The 12861-nt window shown below is 37.6% G+C and overlaps 2 protein-coding genes, 1 long non-coding RNA gene and 1 other non-coding gene across 4 annotated transcripts; 3 read left to right on the forward strand and 1 right to left on the reverse strand.

The window, feature by feature from the left end:
• Positions 1 to 748: 748 nt before the first annotated feature.
• On the forward strand, positions 749 to 5709 carry LOC147504585 (nucleolar protein). Its single transcript, XM_086605275.1, has 3 exons — positions 749 to 1015; positions 1924 to 1995; positions 5402 to 5709. Exons 1-3 carry the CDS (start codon positions 802 to 804, stop codon positions 5611 to 5613), a joined length of 498 nt encoding a protein of 165 aa, XP_086461401.1. The 5' UTR covers positions 749 to 801; the 3' UTR covers positions 5614 to 5709.
• Positions 5710 to 7438: 1729 nt separating this feature from the next.
• LOC147504586 (uncharacterized) lies at positions 7439 to 10026 on the forward strand. Its single transcript, XM_086604074.1, has 4 exons — positions 7439 to 7564; positions 7638 to 7908; positions 8756 to 9022; positions 9644 to 10026. Exons 1-4 carry the CDS (start codon positions 7514 to 7516, stop codon positions 9847 to 9849), a joined length of 795 nt encoding a protein of 264 aa, XP_086460200.1. The 5' UTR covers positions 7439 to 7513; the 3' UTR covers positions 9850 to 10026.
• Positions 10027 to 10286: 260 nt separating this feature from the next.
• Positions 10287 to 10358, forward strand: TRNAQ-UUG (transfer RNA glutamine (anticodon UUG)). Its single transcript has one exon. It is a non-coding gene; the product is annotated as a tRNA-Gln (tRNA).
• Positions 10359 to 10768: 410 nt separating this feature from the next.
• On the reverse strand, positions 10769 to 11949 carry LOC147504588 (uncharacterized). The gene is made up of 3 exons (XR_015220423.1): positions 11645 to 11949; positions 11197 to 11297; positions 10769 to 11057 (listed from the first exon to the last, which is right to left on the reverse strand). It is a non-coding gene; the product is annotated as an uncharacterized LOC147504588 (long non-coding RNA).
• Between the last annotated feature and the right edge of the window lie 912 nt (positions 11950 to 12861).

The raw sequence follows: 12861 nt of genomic DNA on the forward strand, positions 1-12861 counted from the left end.
CAATGGAGATTAACGGGATTCTTGGAGAAAGATGGGCTGAATGTTGGGAATTTTAAAGAGTTTGTAACTTTGTGGACTGGCGCACTCGATATGCCAAGATCCAACAGTCATTTGGCCCATGAACAATCTCCATACTCCATAGGCACTAGAAAAAGATCAGCTGGTACTGTGTAGGTGTGTAGTGTGTACTACTGTGTAGGCTTGTAGCTAAGCAGTATATTGTTGCTAAAGTTGTAAAATGAAACTGACAACATATATGTTTCTTCATTACTAATACTTGCATGTAATTCAATTAAGATGGTGTATGTTTTGATTTGGCAAGTCAAAGAAAAAAAATGTAGGCTCGTGGCCTCTTTCAGATCTAATTATCTTTGATTAGCTAGCAAAGATCATTCAGTGGTTTTTTTGTATACGATTCTCCAGGAGTTCAGTAAGCCTATGCAAATCAGTATATCTATCTTTCTTTTAGACGTAACGGCTGTGTATTTCTTTCTGAGCCATATAACCATATTGGTATCTGCTTAAATCATTCTCTATCATCGACTTTCACCTGATGATCATGAATTTATTTATAATTTTCATATCTTTCAAGCAATTTCACCTACTTTATGGAGGTTTGGACTACCGAATGCACCATATAACCCATGTCGTATAATTTATAATACAAGAGTTAGGAAGCAAGGCAAACTTAACCCCAAAGTGATTCAACACCCATGACCCAACCACTCCATTTTCAATGAAACTGACTACATAAGGCAGAAGTATCATACATGAAAGGAGTACCATCTTTAGAGAGTTGTCATGGTACGCTATATTCACTTGTTGCTCCCCCAAACAAGCACAACCCAAATTGGCCTAGGCACCACGACCCTATTTCTATGTGTCATTGCGCTGACCATGTGTGCCTCTCATTCTCTCAGATGGCGTCGTTGGCGTGGATGTGGCTCGTCGTCATTTGAACCTATCATACAACTCAACAATGAAGGAATGGTCCTAAGAGCATCTCTAGGTGGACGTATCCGTGGTCGCATTCTTCAAATTTGAAGAAATGCGTCCGAATTTCCCCGAATTCCAACTCTAGGTGGTCGATTCGTGGTCGTGCATCACCGCTTGTTCAGATTCTTGTTCACAAATTTGGCAATTTGATGCGGATGCGGGCGACAAAATAATGTCGCGCGCCATTACTAATGTCGCCAACTTTATTGACTTTGACCATTAAACAAGGAGGGCCTGTTTGGCCGCCGCCACTCTACGCTAATCTAATGGCAACGGGCAAAATGATTTCTACCTTCTATATCTACACTCATCTCCTTCTTCATTGTACACACACTCAACTCAAACATTTGTATCAAACAACTCAACCATTTCACATCAATGGAAAAAATGGATCATGAAGTATATGAGATATACTTTAAGTCTTCATCTTCATCTTCATCTTCATCGCCGTCTTCTTCTTCATCTCCTCCAAATGGAAGACTTCGGTAGATAGTCTTGATGAAGAATTTGTTAATGCCATGCCTCTTATGAAACACACTTTTTTTGTAATACTTGCACAAGCACGCAAGTACATGCTCAAGGCACCACATGGTGGTTCAAAGAAGGGTCTAAAAAAATTAAACATAGAAAATATGCTCGACTTTGGAAATCTTGAAGAACAACTACTTGCCGATCGTCTCATCTTTCCGAAGAGGATTTCAAACGGCGCTTTCAGTGATGAAAAATCTTTATTTGTTCACATCTTCAACGATATTCAAACTCATTTTAAGTTTTTCAATTAAAGTTAACAATGCCGTAAAAAATATGATTTTTGCGTGATTCTTGGTTATTATTCCGATCAACTTGACGATCAATTATACATTTCGAGCAAAGTGGAAACCAAAGGTTGAGGCATTTTTGATGCAATTATCAAATTGTACGGTTCAGTCTACTTGCGAAGGCCAAATATTGCAGATACAGAACGCTTGCTTGCACATTCTGCCACACGTGGATGGCCGGGTATGTTGGGAAGCATTGATTGTATGCATTGGGAATGGCATAATTGTCCAACCATATGGTGTGGATTCGAAAACCATCCGTTATTCTCATTTGCAACCGAAGACTTGTGGATATGGCATTCTTTCTTTGGGATGCCAGGATCACACAATGACATCAACGTGTTGGACAACTCGCCGATATTTGAGCACGTGATCAATGGTACTTCTCCACCTATTTCTTTTGATGTAAATCAGCATAACTATAATATGGGTTATTATTTAGCTGATGGTATCTATCCTGACTATGCCGCATTTATACAAACAATTTCAAACCCTAATGCTCTTAAGACGAAGTGGTTCGCAACGATGCAAGAAGCTGCAAGAAAAGATATTGAAAGAGCTTTTGGGGTTTTGCAAGCTAAATTTAGTATTTTGGCAAAAGCTTGCAAATTATGGCATGTGGAGACAAATTATGAGAGCATGTATCATATTGCACAATATGGTAATCGGAGCTAAGAATAAAAATTATGAAATGAGGAGGTACATTCCTGATCCAGAAGGGCAACCACAGATTCCACCTACTCGGGAACACTACATTGAAGGGACTCTACGAGTTCAATCAAAGACTATGCATGATAGACTTAAAATTTACATTGTCGAAAGCATCTATGGAGCATTAGGGGTGACCGACATTGATTGTTGTAATCTTTTATTTATTTATTATATAATTAGAGTAACTCTAGTAGTATGTAATAAGGGTGATATGTAATAGTTATCTTTTATTTATTTATTTTTATTTTATGTGTTTGCAATCATGTATTAGTTGTCGTTCTATTAATAAAAATTGTAATTCATTTGCTAAATCAAATGAAGTAAACACATATGAATCACACAACATAATAATAACCACACAACATATCACACAACATAATAATAATGACACAACATATCAAAATGATCAAATGAACAATTCTAAATCACACAACATAATAATAATCGTTATACAACAACCTCCTAGACTATCCTACATACGCCTCCTCTGCCGTGAACTCCTCCTCGACCGTCTCTTGTCTTTGAACTCTCCGCCTGTCGTCCATGCCGCGGATGAACTCACCCTTAATGCGATCAATCTGAGCTTTAACTCATCCGTTGCAAATCGTCATAATCCACATGAGCCGGGAAAGAAGTCTCTCTCTCTCAACACTGTAGGCGAATACCGATTGCGCAAGCCATCATTTACATTTAATGCTTGTCTCATATCTCATGCGTAGGTCATCCCGAAATAATTATTCATTAATAATTTATGACATTTTCATAATAAACCAAAATAATAAAACAAAACCAATAAAAATAATTACCGAGATAGATGTCCAAGGTCGCTCTAACAGACGACGAAAGTGGCATCAATAGAAGAAATGGGCTGGTAAATCGCCCGCCACTGGATCGCTTCAAACTGAAAACCCAAGGCCACTCGACCGAGGGGATTGTCTTTGGAACAAATGTGTGCAGGTCCATGCTGAAACGGTCGGTTGACGGACGGCCGGGCTAACTGAATTCACGCCCGACACCCAAATTGCTAACCGTGATGAATGTTGCAGTCAGACGACCCCTACCGGGAGCAAATGACCAATAGACACCTCGAACCAAGAACGGTAGTATTGCTTCATAAGTCCGCAATGTAACTAATTAAGTCCAATGCACGTTACTCTCGATGACTTGCTCTAAGGTCATGTCCTTAGCCTCGATACATGGGTAGCGGATCGGGAGGGATACCAAAATTGGTTGTAACATCTATCTCCTAAATACCACTCCATATCACTCCCCACAAGTGAATACCATCCTCCTATGAGAAATGAACAATGCATATCTATACCATTCGCCTAGCATGATGTCCTCCAAGGCCTCCAAACAATAGAAGTGTGCTAAGCTCGACCGGGTTCGGAAGTTATGTTATGATCGATCTGCTTTCGACAAGGTCCGTGCCAAGCCCCGAGCCTAGGCCTCTCATCGGTATACATATGGAGGATAGGATTTGCAAAGACGGAAATACTCATAAAACCATACCTCTAAGAGAATGACAAACCCTCCCATCGGGGACTACCGACAACACCAAGATGTCGAGGACCCTATCTAAACAACGCAACAAATGATGAGATATGGCTCCACCAAAATCAATACCGCCCAACTCATGCAAGTGCTCAAAGTTAGCTAGAAATCCCAAGTTAATCGTGGAATGGCCGAAGGAAAAAGAAGACACCCATCAAATACATACGTAAAGCTCTTACATACTCATCAACATGTGTTTGACCATCATCGAATCAAGTGACAAATAATCTATCAAAAACCGCAACGAATCAAGAGTCAACGGTGTAATGTATGCAGCCTTGATACCGTAAAATCCTAACACCAAAGATCGGCCATAACGACTTGGGTCGGACAAAGGGAAGAAAGTCATCATTTGGGCACAACTCGAATTCATTGCTACATCTCAACGGATTACCTAATCCTATACTCAAACCAGATATCATGCAAAAATCTAATGGAGTGAAGCCCAACTCTCCTCGAGGGAAGTGAAAAGTATGTGTACTATCCCACCATCTCTCAACTAAACCATTAATAACTCCCGAATGTCGGGTCTTTATTGTAAGGGATGTCAACTAGATGAGCAAAAGGAGTCGCTAAAATTGCATCTCTAACATGGTCAAGTGCACCGACTTTCTTAATATCATCCCACCACTTCCTAAAACGTGGAGTGCAATCAACCCGATACATAACACATCTCGATGTAATGCATAAAATGAAACTAAAATTAAAAATAAAAATAAAAATATCGATTGTATTGAACTACTAAAATTAACTACTACTACTACTAATTTATGAAATTAAAATACATACCGTTGTTCAAGAACAACTCTTGAGACATGCCTTTCATGAAACCTCTTAGACACCGCCTAAGATGGTTGAAATCAATAGCCTCCGCAGAAATTCAAAATCAACTTGTCGATATTGAATCAAGAATGGATCGTCGACCTCGACTCCTTGATTTCCAACTCCGAAGTGGTTGGTTCATCATCTAGATCACCACTGGGATTATCCCAAATGTATGCACTGTTTTTTCTTCCTCACCGCCACCACTCCATCGTGGTTTGGTTATTATAGACGGATTCGTAAAATTCCGGAACTCATTTTTTCCTACTAACTAGAGTGAATGAGTTGAAAAAAATTGTAAAATGACAAAGTCCGATCGTAGCGACATTAAATAAAACAAAAGACGCCGACATTATATTAGACTAATGTCTAATGTCGGGTGGGTCCCCAATAAATTTTATGACCATTTAATTTGCACCACCTAGAGTTGGTCGAAATTTGCTATCAAATGTTGTGGTAGCATTCTTCAAATTTGAAGAGTATGCTACCACCACCTAGAGATGCTCTAACAACTAAAAGCAGGGAGCACCAAAATGAGCAAAATAGTGGTGCTATTGAAGGAGGGCCTGTTTGGCAGAAAGGCATTCTCATGGGCAAGAAATGTCAGCTACCGGATTATTCTGGTATCATTACATACGATGCTGATGGAAATCTTACAAGTCAGATGGAAAATTCCAAATTAAGACAAGAAATAGTCATTTGGAAAAAATAATTTTTTTTTATGTGTATATCAATTTTCATGTATGAAAATATGAATGGCCGTTGATTATTATTATTATTATTATTATTTCTTTTTTTGTTTGTGAGCAAGAGGGAGTTTGCTCTTAAAAAGGGTCGACTCCATAAAATTACAAAATTACATATTTGATGACAACTCAACTAAGGACCATACGTGCTGAGAGCTACCTCTAAAAGCAACAGAGTTTAGAGTCCTACTAACATAATATAGTAAAGTTCACACTCAACTAATTTAGCTAATAAAGAGTATATATCATGAGTTATAGATGATGCCCCAGACCTCTGGTATCATCACCCAAAAATTTTACCGACTTTGCTAGTCGGCACCTGCATACAGTCTGACAATATTGCTACTTTATTAATTTGCAACCGCTGTACTAACTTCAATCCTTCAAGGATAGCTCTGGCTTCAACCTCTTTTGTGTCCCTAGCTTTAGCTCTGTCATGTCCTGCACCAATGCATACACCAGGAGAGTTCCATAAAGCAAAACCAAGGTCTGTTTCGGTGTAATTGTTCACCCAAGATGCATATGTAGATATATAAGACAAATTTGAGCCTATGCTCGGCTAATTGGTACTCCTGATGATAAGTGGTTGGTTGTTCTTGGTGATGTAAGTACTTGCCCTGAAGAGGATAGCAGTGATAGAAGTTTGCTTGTTGTTGAAGGTGAGATTATTCCGGTTGATCCATATGGAGTACATGGTTGTGGCTACATAACTAATCATGTTTATGATATCATGCTTATTATTGTATCTATTGATAAGACTACTCAAGATGGAGCTAAGATTATCACTCGGGTTCCAATTTTTAGTTCTTTGGCCAAGACCAGAATCATACCAAATACGCTTGAGCATAGTACATTGGAATAGAGCATGGGAGGTTGACTCCACCTAATTAATTATTACATCTCGGACATATAGATGACTAGACTATATTCCGGTAACTCAAAAAAAAATTTGTCGACAAGACATTTTTTATTGCTTTCCATAAGAAGAGCTTTACGAGTTGAGCAGTGTCGAGGTGTCAGATGTAATTCAAAAAAAAAATGTGAATTTTCTTGGTAATCACTGCTAAGATACACTGATTTAACTATGAGTTCACCATTATTCAATCCCAACCATCTGATAGCATAGTACAAAATATCAGGATATGAGTATTTATCGATATTCAATTTCTGGATATGTATCGTGGATATATCCTCCTCTTTGGAGATATTTGACATTGTTTCATATGCAAATATCGTAGATATATCCAAAATATCGACAAATATTATGGATATTGGATATTGTGGATATTTATTGATATATCATGATACATTATTTATATTTATTTAAAATATAATGATAAATATTAAATAAAATTATTATATACATAAAATATCACCAAATATCTCTAAATATCACAAATATCGTCGAAATATTACCGATATTTGCAGTCGTATATATCTCTGAACATATCGTGATATTTATATATCTTTTTCTAAAATCTGGATAGATATTCCCAAATATTACAATATATCGGGATATTTTGTACTATGTTTGATGGTATCGTCATGAACAGTCTGATTGAGTGGGATCTTAAGAATTTCGTCTGCCAGTACGGATATGAATAACTCGTTTATAATATCCAAATTCCATACCCTGGAATGGCCGTTGATTGATATAATTTTTTTAAAAAAAAAAATGGCATATGACAAGTGGAATTGACATTCTAACAAATAGGTGGGCTAAAATTTCAGGCCCAGCCCAAAATGAAAATAAATTTGGCGCCAAAAACTCAAAAGAAAAAAATTGGGAAGAAAATTTTCATTTCTTGTATCACAAATCGAAGAAAAAGAGGGGAAGGAAAATTTGGAAACATTCTGCAACGAAGAATGCAGATCGTCTTCATCGCTTTACAATGCGTTCAATGCTCAACAATGCAGGCATCTCTCTTTTTATATAATTATCTCACTTCAATGCTATTTGTTTTATTAATGAAGTTAATTGTAATTGCAGGTGAAGCAGCAGAAGAAAAGTAGTAATAAATGGACATGTGTGATTTGCAACACGAAACAATCAGTAAGGAAAGTATTTGCACGAGGGTATCAAGCTAATGATGTGAGGAAATTTGTTCAGGGTTTTAATATGGCTAGACAAGTTGCTGATGAAACCCTAGTTTCACAACAAGAAGAAATCAATGTTGATGTTGATGAAGGCAATTTTCATAGCAATAGTAAGAGAAGAAATGATTGGACTGAGTATTTGGATTTAGAACAAGAGGGGAATGGTATGTTTAGTTCAATTTTATAATCCCCAATTTTTAGATTATTGAATTGTTCAATTTAACTTCTATTACTGAATTATCTGAAAGGAGTAGCTGGTTATGATTTTGGGCTATTTTGATGATAATGGAGAAAATTGCCCACTTCACATATCAACTAGTTTCTGGATATATTCAAATTTAAGTGCTAGTTCTTATTTTGTTGGTAGATAAGATTTTTTTTTGTTTTTCTGCACCGACTCACTGTGTGTGTATATATTATTGTATGGAAGAGAGGATAAGTGCATTGCGATCACACATTTTGAATATTATTTCTACCTTAGTAATAGAAATTTGGAAATTGTAGTGCTCAACTGAATTTATTTATGATTGCTAATCCAAGTAGTGTAATTTAGTCCTATGTAGTCTCAGCCTCTCAGGCTCACCAAGGCTCTAGACCAACCCCTCGTGCGTGCGTTACAATGCGCTTAGGCTCTCTTGCATAGCCCTTAAATACCTTAGCCTAAATGTTACTTTTGTTACTGAAATTTTCATGGCATCACACAGACGAGTGGAAGTTCGAAAAACTTATGGCAACATGAAACACATGGATAGTAATTGACATGTACAGGATGCGGCGTTCTCCATTATTGTATTTTGGGTGAACTTCAGGGAAAGTATTTGGACTTATGTTGACATACCATCACAATTCACAAGATGAAATGTTGAATATTGCATCCTGTATATGTTTCTAAATGAAAGTACTCCACTTAGATTAGTTTCCTAATGCCAAAACTTAAAATCAGTAGTGTAGGTTAATTGCCTAGTTTATACTTCCTGCTGCAATGTATATCAATATACTGTTACTACACAGGAGGTGGATATGAACCAGAGATTGCCACAGAATTGCCTAAAGAGATGTTTAAGAAACCGAGACTGAAGAATTACTCCACTGGAATGAATAAGTCTGGGGGAAAGAAGCTGTACAGTCCCACTTTTGCAAAGAGAAAGACAGATAGCAAGCCAAGCAACTCTCAAGTGAAAAGTTACTCTGCTGAACTGAACAAGCCCAAGGAAACGAAGCTGTATAATCCCACTTTTGCAAAGAGAAAGAGCTTTAATAGTCCAGCCATCACCCAAGGTAATCAAGCTTGGTCACGGTTTCAATCTTCAGTCTTTTGTGCTTGCCATATGATTTACTTTCTTGTGGAGTTATTTCCCTTCCCTTCTATGTACTGAATAGCTATTTTTTCGCGATTTCAAAGTGATGTTTGAGTTGTGTATATTAGATTCAGTGTTTGATAGGTTTCTGGTTGTGCATTGGCTTAGATCATGGAGGTGGAATCCATCAAAACATAGTAACTAATTGTGTAGTTGTTTTACCCTTTACTCTTGGCAGTGGGCCTTCTACCATTCTACCAAGACATGACAAAAACCCTTTTGTTTCCAACACAAGTAACCCAGATTTGAATCTTTCTCAAGTCTTAACAAAGCAAGGCCAAAATTTGAATTGCATTTGTCAGTTGCACACTTTTTTGCTTCAAGCTGGGCAATGTAATCGCATATTCTGACCATTGTAACAAGTCTAAAGTCAGCATGGCCTACATAAAAGATTGGGATGAAACTTGATCTGTATAGTTTTACTAAAAAATCAGTTAGTCAAATATAAGAAGCTATGCAGGCACCTTTTTGTTTTTTGTTATTAAATTGAATTAAGTAAACTGCAGCATTTTACTCATGATGTAAGTTTGGAAATTTGCAGAGCAAAAGGGAACAAGGGAATTTCAGCCAACTATGGCACAAGGACCTTCCAAGTGGAGTGATTACTTGGCAGAAGATGAAGATTATTTGTTGTTTGGAACAACTGGAAGTTTGGATGATGCTCAGGCTCCGTTCAACCATAACATGTTCGAGACCAATTTCAATGATCAAAGAGTAGAAGATGAAGTCCACCCTGACTTTCATTGATAAGTTCTCATGTTGATATGTTAGTGTTCAGTGCTGTGATTCAGGTTTATGATTTTTGTCATTACAAGTGCTTGTGTTTGTAACTTTGACCAAATTACATTCTAGAACTCTCAAAAAAACCATGCGGTAAAAAGCAGGAGCTCTGGATAAATAAAACTTTGCTTACCAATTTTATGATGTAGTTTCTTGAAATTTTAATCTCTATATGGAATTTTGGCTAGAAAAAATAAATAAATAGGCACTGTGAAAGTTATAATAATTTTGATTTTTGAAAACTTTGATGGTGAAATGGCAGATACGCAATACTCAAAAATCAAAATCATTTGCTAAAGTGCGTGGGCTCGTGGAGGTTCGATTTCTTTTCCAATGAATGGCAAATGGATTCAGATACGAAATGGGTACGTAAATAATATAATGTGTTCTTTAGATACCAAATGGGTTCTATGGTGTAGTGGTTAGCACTCTGGACTTTGAATCCAGCGACCTGGGTTCGAATCCCGGTAGGACCTCATTGCGTTTTGCTTTTTCCCCCTCCATTTCTTCTTTGAGTGCCCCAAATTTTAATAAGCTAGAAGGAATGCATGCCAGGTTTGATAAAATGTATTGACATGATCATTATGTGGTATTGGTATTAGACATAAAATTCTGCTAGTTATACAAATTAATTTTCTGCAAAGTCTTTGTAGCGAGAGTGATGAGTGATCAAAAGTTCAACTTTAAAATTGTTTTATCTATTAATTTTGTCATCCCAATCTTAACTACGCTCCATAGATAGTGATGATGCGATGAGCATTTTTGCATCTCATTAGGGAATAATCTAGGTATAGTCATGCCGAAATCAACACTTTAATAATCAAAATAGCTTTATCTTTGTTGCATCAATCTTTAATTATAGAGTTAAGTAAGAAATGCTGCTATATTGGCTTTTATTTTGAACTGTAAAATTACACTTGTAGATACTATGGTAGATTAAAAGTAAAAGAGTTTCTGTGATGTTGGTATGTTCATATCTGAGGGCTCCATGAACCTAACGGAGACTCTAAGTTGCCTTCTCCGGCCTCTGCATAACACACATGTTTAATATCGTCTCCTTTGGCTTTTCAGATAGCGAACCGGAGGAGGTAGATGTCTGCAACCTCTAGGTGTACGATCACCCGGCCCATATGTTTGTAAGAATTGCAGACGTAGCTCTTGAATTCCTCATAATCCTACAACAAAGAAAAACAGTTAAATTGAAATCTTGATGAACTATGAGACTGGACGTACTGCATTTCTTGTCAACTGGTTGTCGACATGGAGAAGAATAAGAATTTCAAATTAAAGGATATATTGATGAAGCGAACAAACCTGTGCTGCTGTGCAAGTGGTTGATCATCGGAGATAACCCAAGGTACAAACCTATGAGGAGGCTTAAGGCTATCAGTTTCATTTCCATATTGTCGTTGAAGCTACGTACAAAACATATATGTTCAAGCTTATGCAGTTATGCCAAACCAATGCAAGATCTATCATAATAATGGAAAACTATGAAGATGCCACTAATAATATTAAGTTACATTTCACAAAATTTAAACAGGAAGAAGATTGTATATATAAGATATGCTCCAATTCATTTACAAGGAAAATTTAACAATTTGAGTCACTTACAGCTATAATTGCTTGAGAAGATTTTTTTTTTCTAAGTTAGCAATTGCCGTATTCATATGAAAAAGGTATGTGTTACAAGAGGTTGGTTTAACTAGCTAGGAGCAATTGCTTGAGAAGAAAGTGCATAACAAAATTGTATGTAACAAACCTCTTTTCCTAGTCCACTGCCAAGGCAATCATCAATAGGTTCCCGGGATAACCCTGTTGTCACGATATTGAAAATGAAATTACTACACCCAGGACACAGCGTTTCCTAATACACTGCAACCTTAACTTTCTTAGGAGCAGCTGAAACATTGAGTAATATAAACAATGCAAGGTAAGCCGGAAGAGTATGTACGAATGTAACCAAGCAATGATTTTATTATGAATAAAACAGGGTAAGGGACTTCTCAAAAACCCTGCTTGCCTTTCAAAAAAAAAAAAAAAAATGAATGTCGGAGGAGACCATAAGAAGCCATTCGAATTAAGCTTAGAGTTTTGAGTATAGTGTTACTTGGATGATTAGACATGTGAATATGTGATACGATTGAGCTTCCTTAAACTACAGTCTTATATACTTCCAACTCAACCGCCCAAGGGCCTACCACGTACGTGGTTGTTTTGAAACTCAATATGTACATACTATTTTGATCTTATTCAGATGAGTCTGGTTTCTCACCTTGTCCCATTTGTAGACAATTGTTTATTACCCATCATTTTCAGTTCCCATACCTTCAAAACCAAGACACTCTCGTGTGAGTGTGTAGACCTCCAATATTTTATTTTGCCATCTCAAGAAATAGTATCAGAGATGTGATTCGTGTAGGGGAGTGATATTCTCTATCCAGCACACGCTTAACATGGTGGAACTAATGCACCGACCTATGGTCCCAGGTCGCATCCATGAGCCAACATCGCGCCACAGGACAGATCGCAACATCATGCGAACTACGCCAGGCAGTGACACAGACCCCCTATCCATAAGCAATCATGACTGAAGGTGTACTTGCACTCATCCTAACTGTCAGTCACTGGTCACGACGCCAAGCTACTTCGCCGCATCGCCACTCCTCATCATCACGCCAGACCTATGTAGATATTTCTCGCGTGCTCCGACGATCCACACCCCACGTTGGTGACATCCTTTACGTGGAGGTGAGGATACACTTTCAATCTCTATAAATACCACTCCTATGAACTACGCCAGACCTGATTCTACTCTGACCCCGAGAACCAGAGTAAGATACGTAGGCAGTTCGCTCCAAAAGCCGAACTCGGTCTCACCCATCCATCCATATCAGTCCCCCAGAGACTGTGTGTAAGGGAATATCACATCACACCTTTACATTGGCGCCGTCTGTGGTCTCGATTACTTGAGAAACC

Source organism: Coptis chinensis, chromosome 4 (genome assembly GCF_015680905.1).
Source record: "Coptis chinensis isolate HL-2020 chromosome 4, ASM1568090v1, whole genome shotgun sequence".
Taxonomy (NCBI): domain Eukaryota; kingdom Viridiplantae; phylum Streptophyta; class Magnoliopsida; order Ranunculales; family Ranunculaceae; genus Coptis; species Coptis chinensis.

Excerpts from the sequence above, each read along its gene's own strand:
- LOC147504585 (XM_086605275.1), top strand. The coding sequence starts at position 802 with ATGGTACGCTATATTCACTTGTTGCTCCCCCAAACAAGCACAACCCAA. Across the intron at positions 1,016-1,923 it reads AAGAGCATCTCTAGGTGGAC|TCTACTTGCGAAGGCCAAAT; the intron begins GTATCCGTGGTC and ends TGTACGGTTCAG. Across the intron at positions 1,996-5,401 it reads TGCCACACGTGGATGGCCGG|ATGCTCTAACAACTAAAAGC; the intron begins GTATGTTGGGAA and ends CACCACCTAGAG.
- LOC147504586 (XM_086604074.1), top strand. The coding sequence starts at position 7,514 with ATGCAGATCGTCTTCATCGCTTTACAATGCGTTCAATGCTCAACAATG. Across the intron at positions 7,565-7,637 it reads TTCAATGCTCAACAATGCAG|GTGAAGCAGCAGAAGAAAAG; the intron begins GCATCTCTCTTT and ends TTGTAATTGCAG. Across the intron at positions 9,023-9,643 it reads TAGTCCAGCCATCACCCAAG|AGCAAAAGGGAACAAGGGAA; the intron begins GTAATCAAGCTT and ends GGAAATTTGCAG.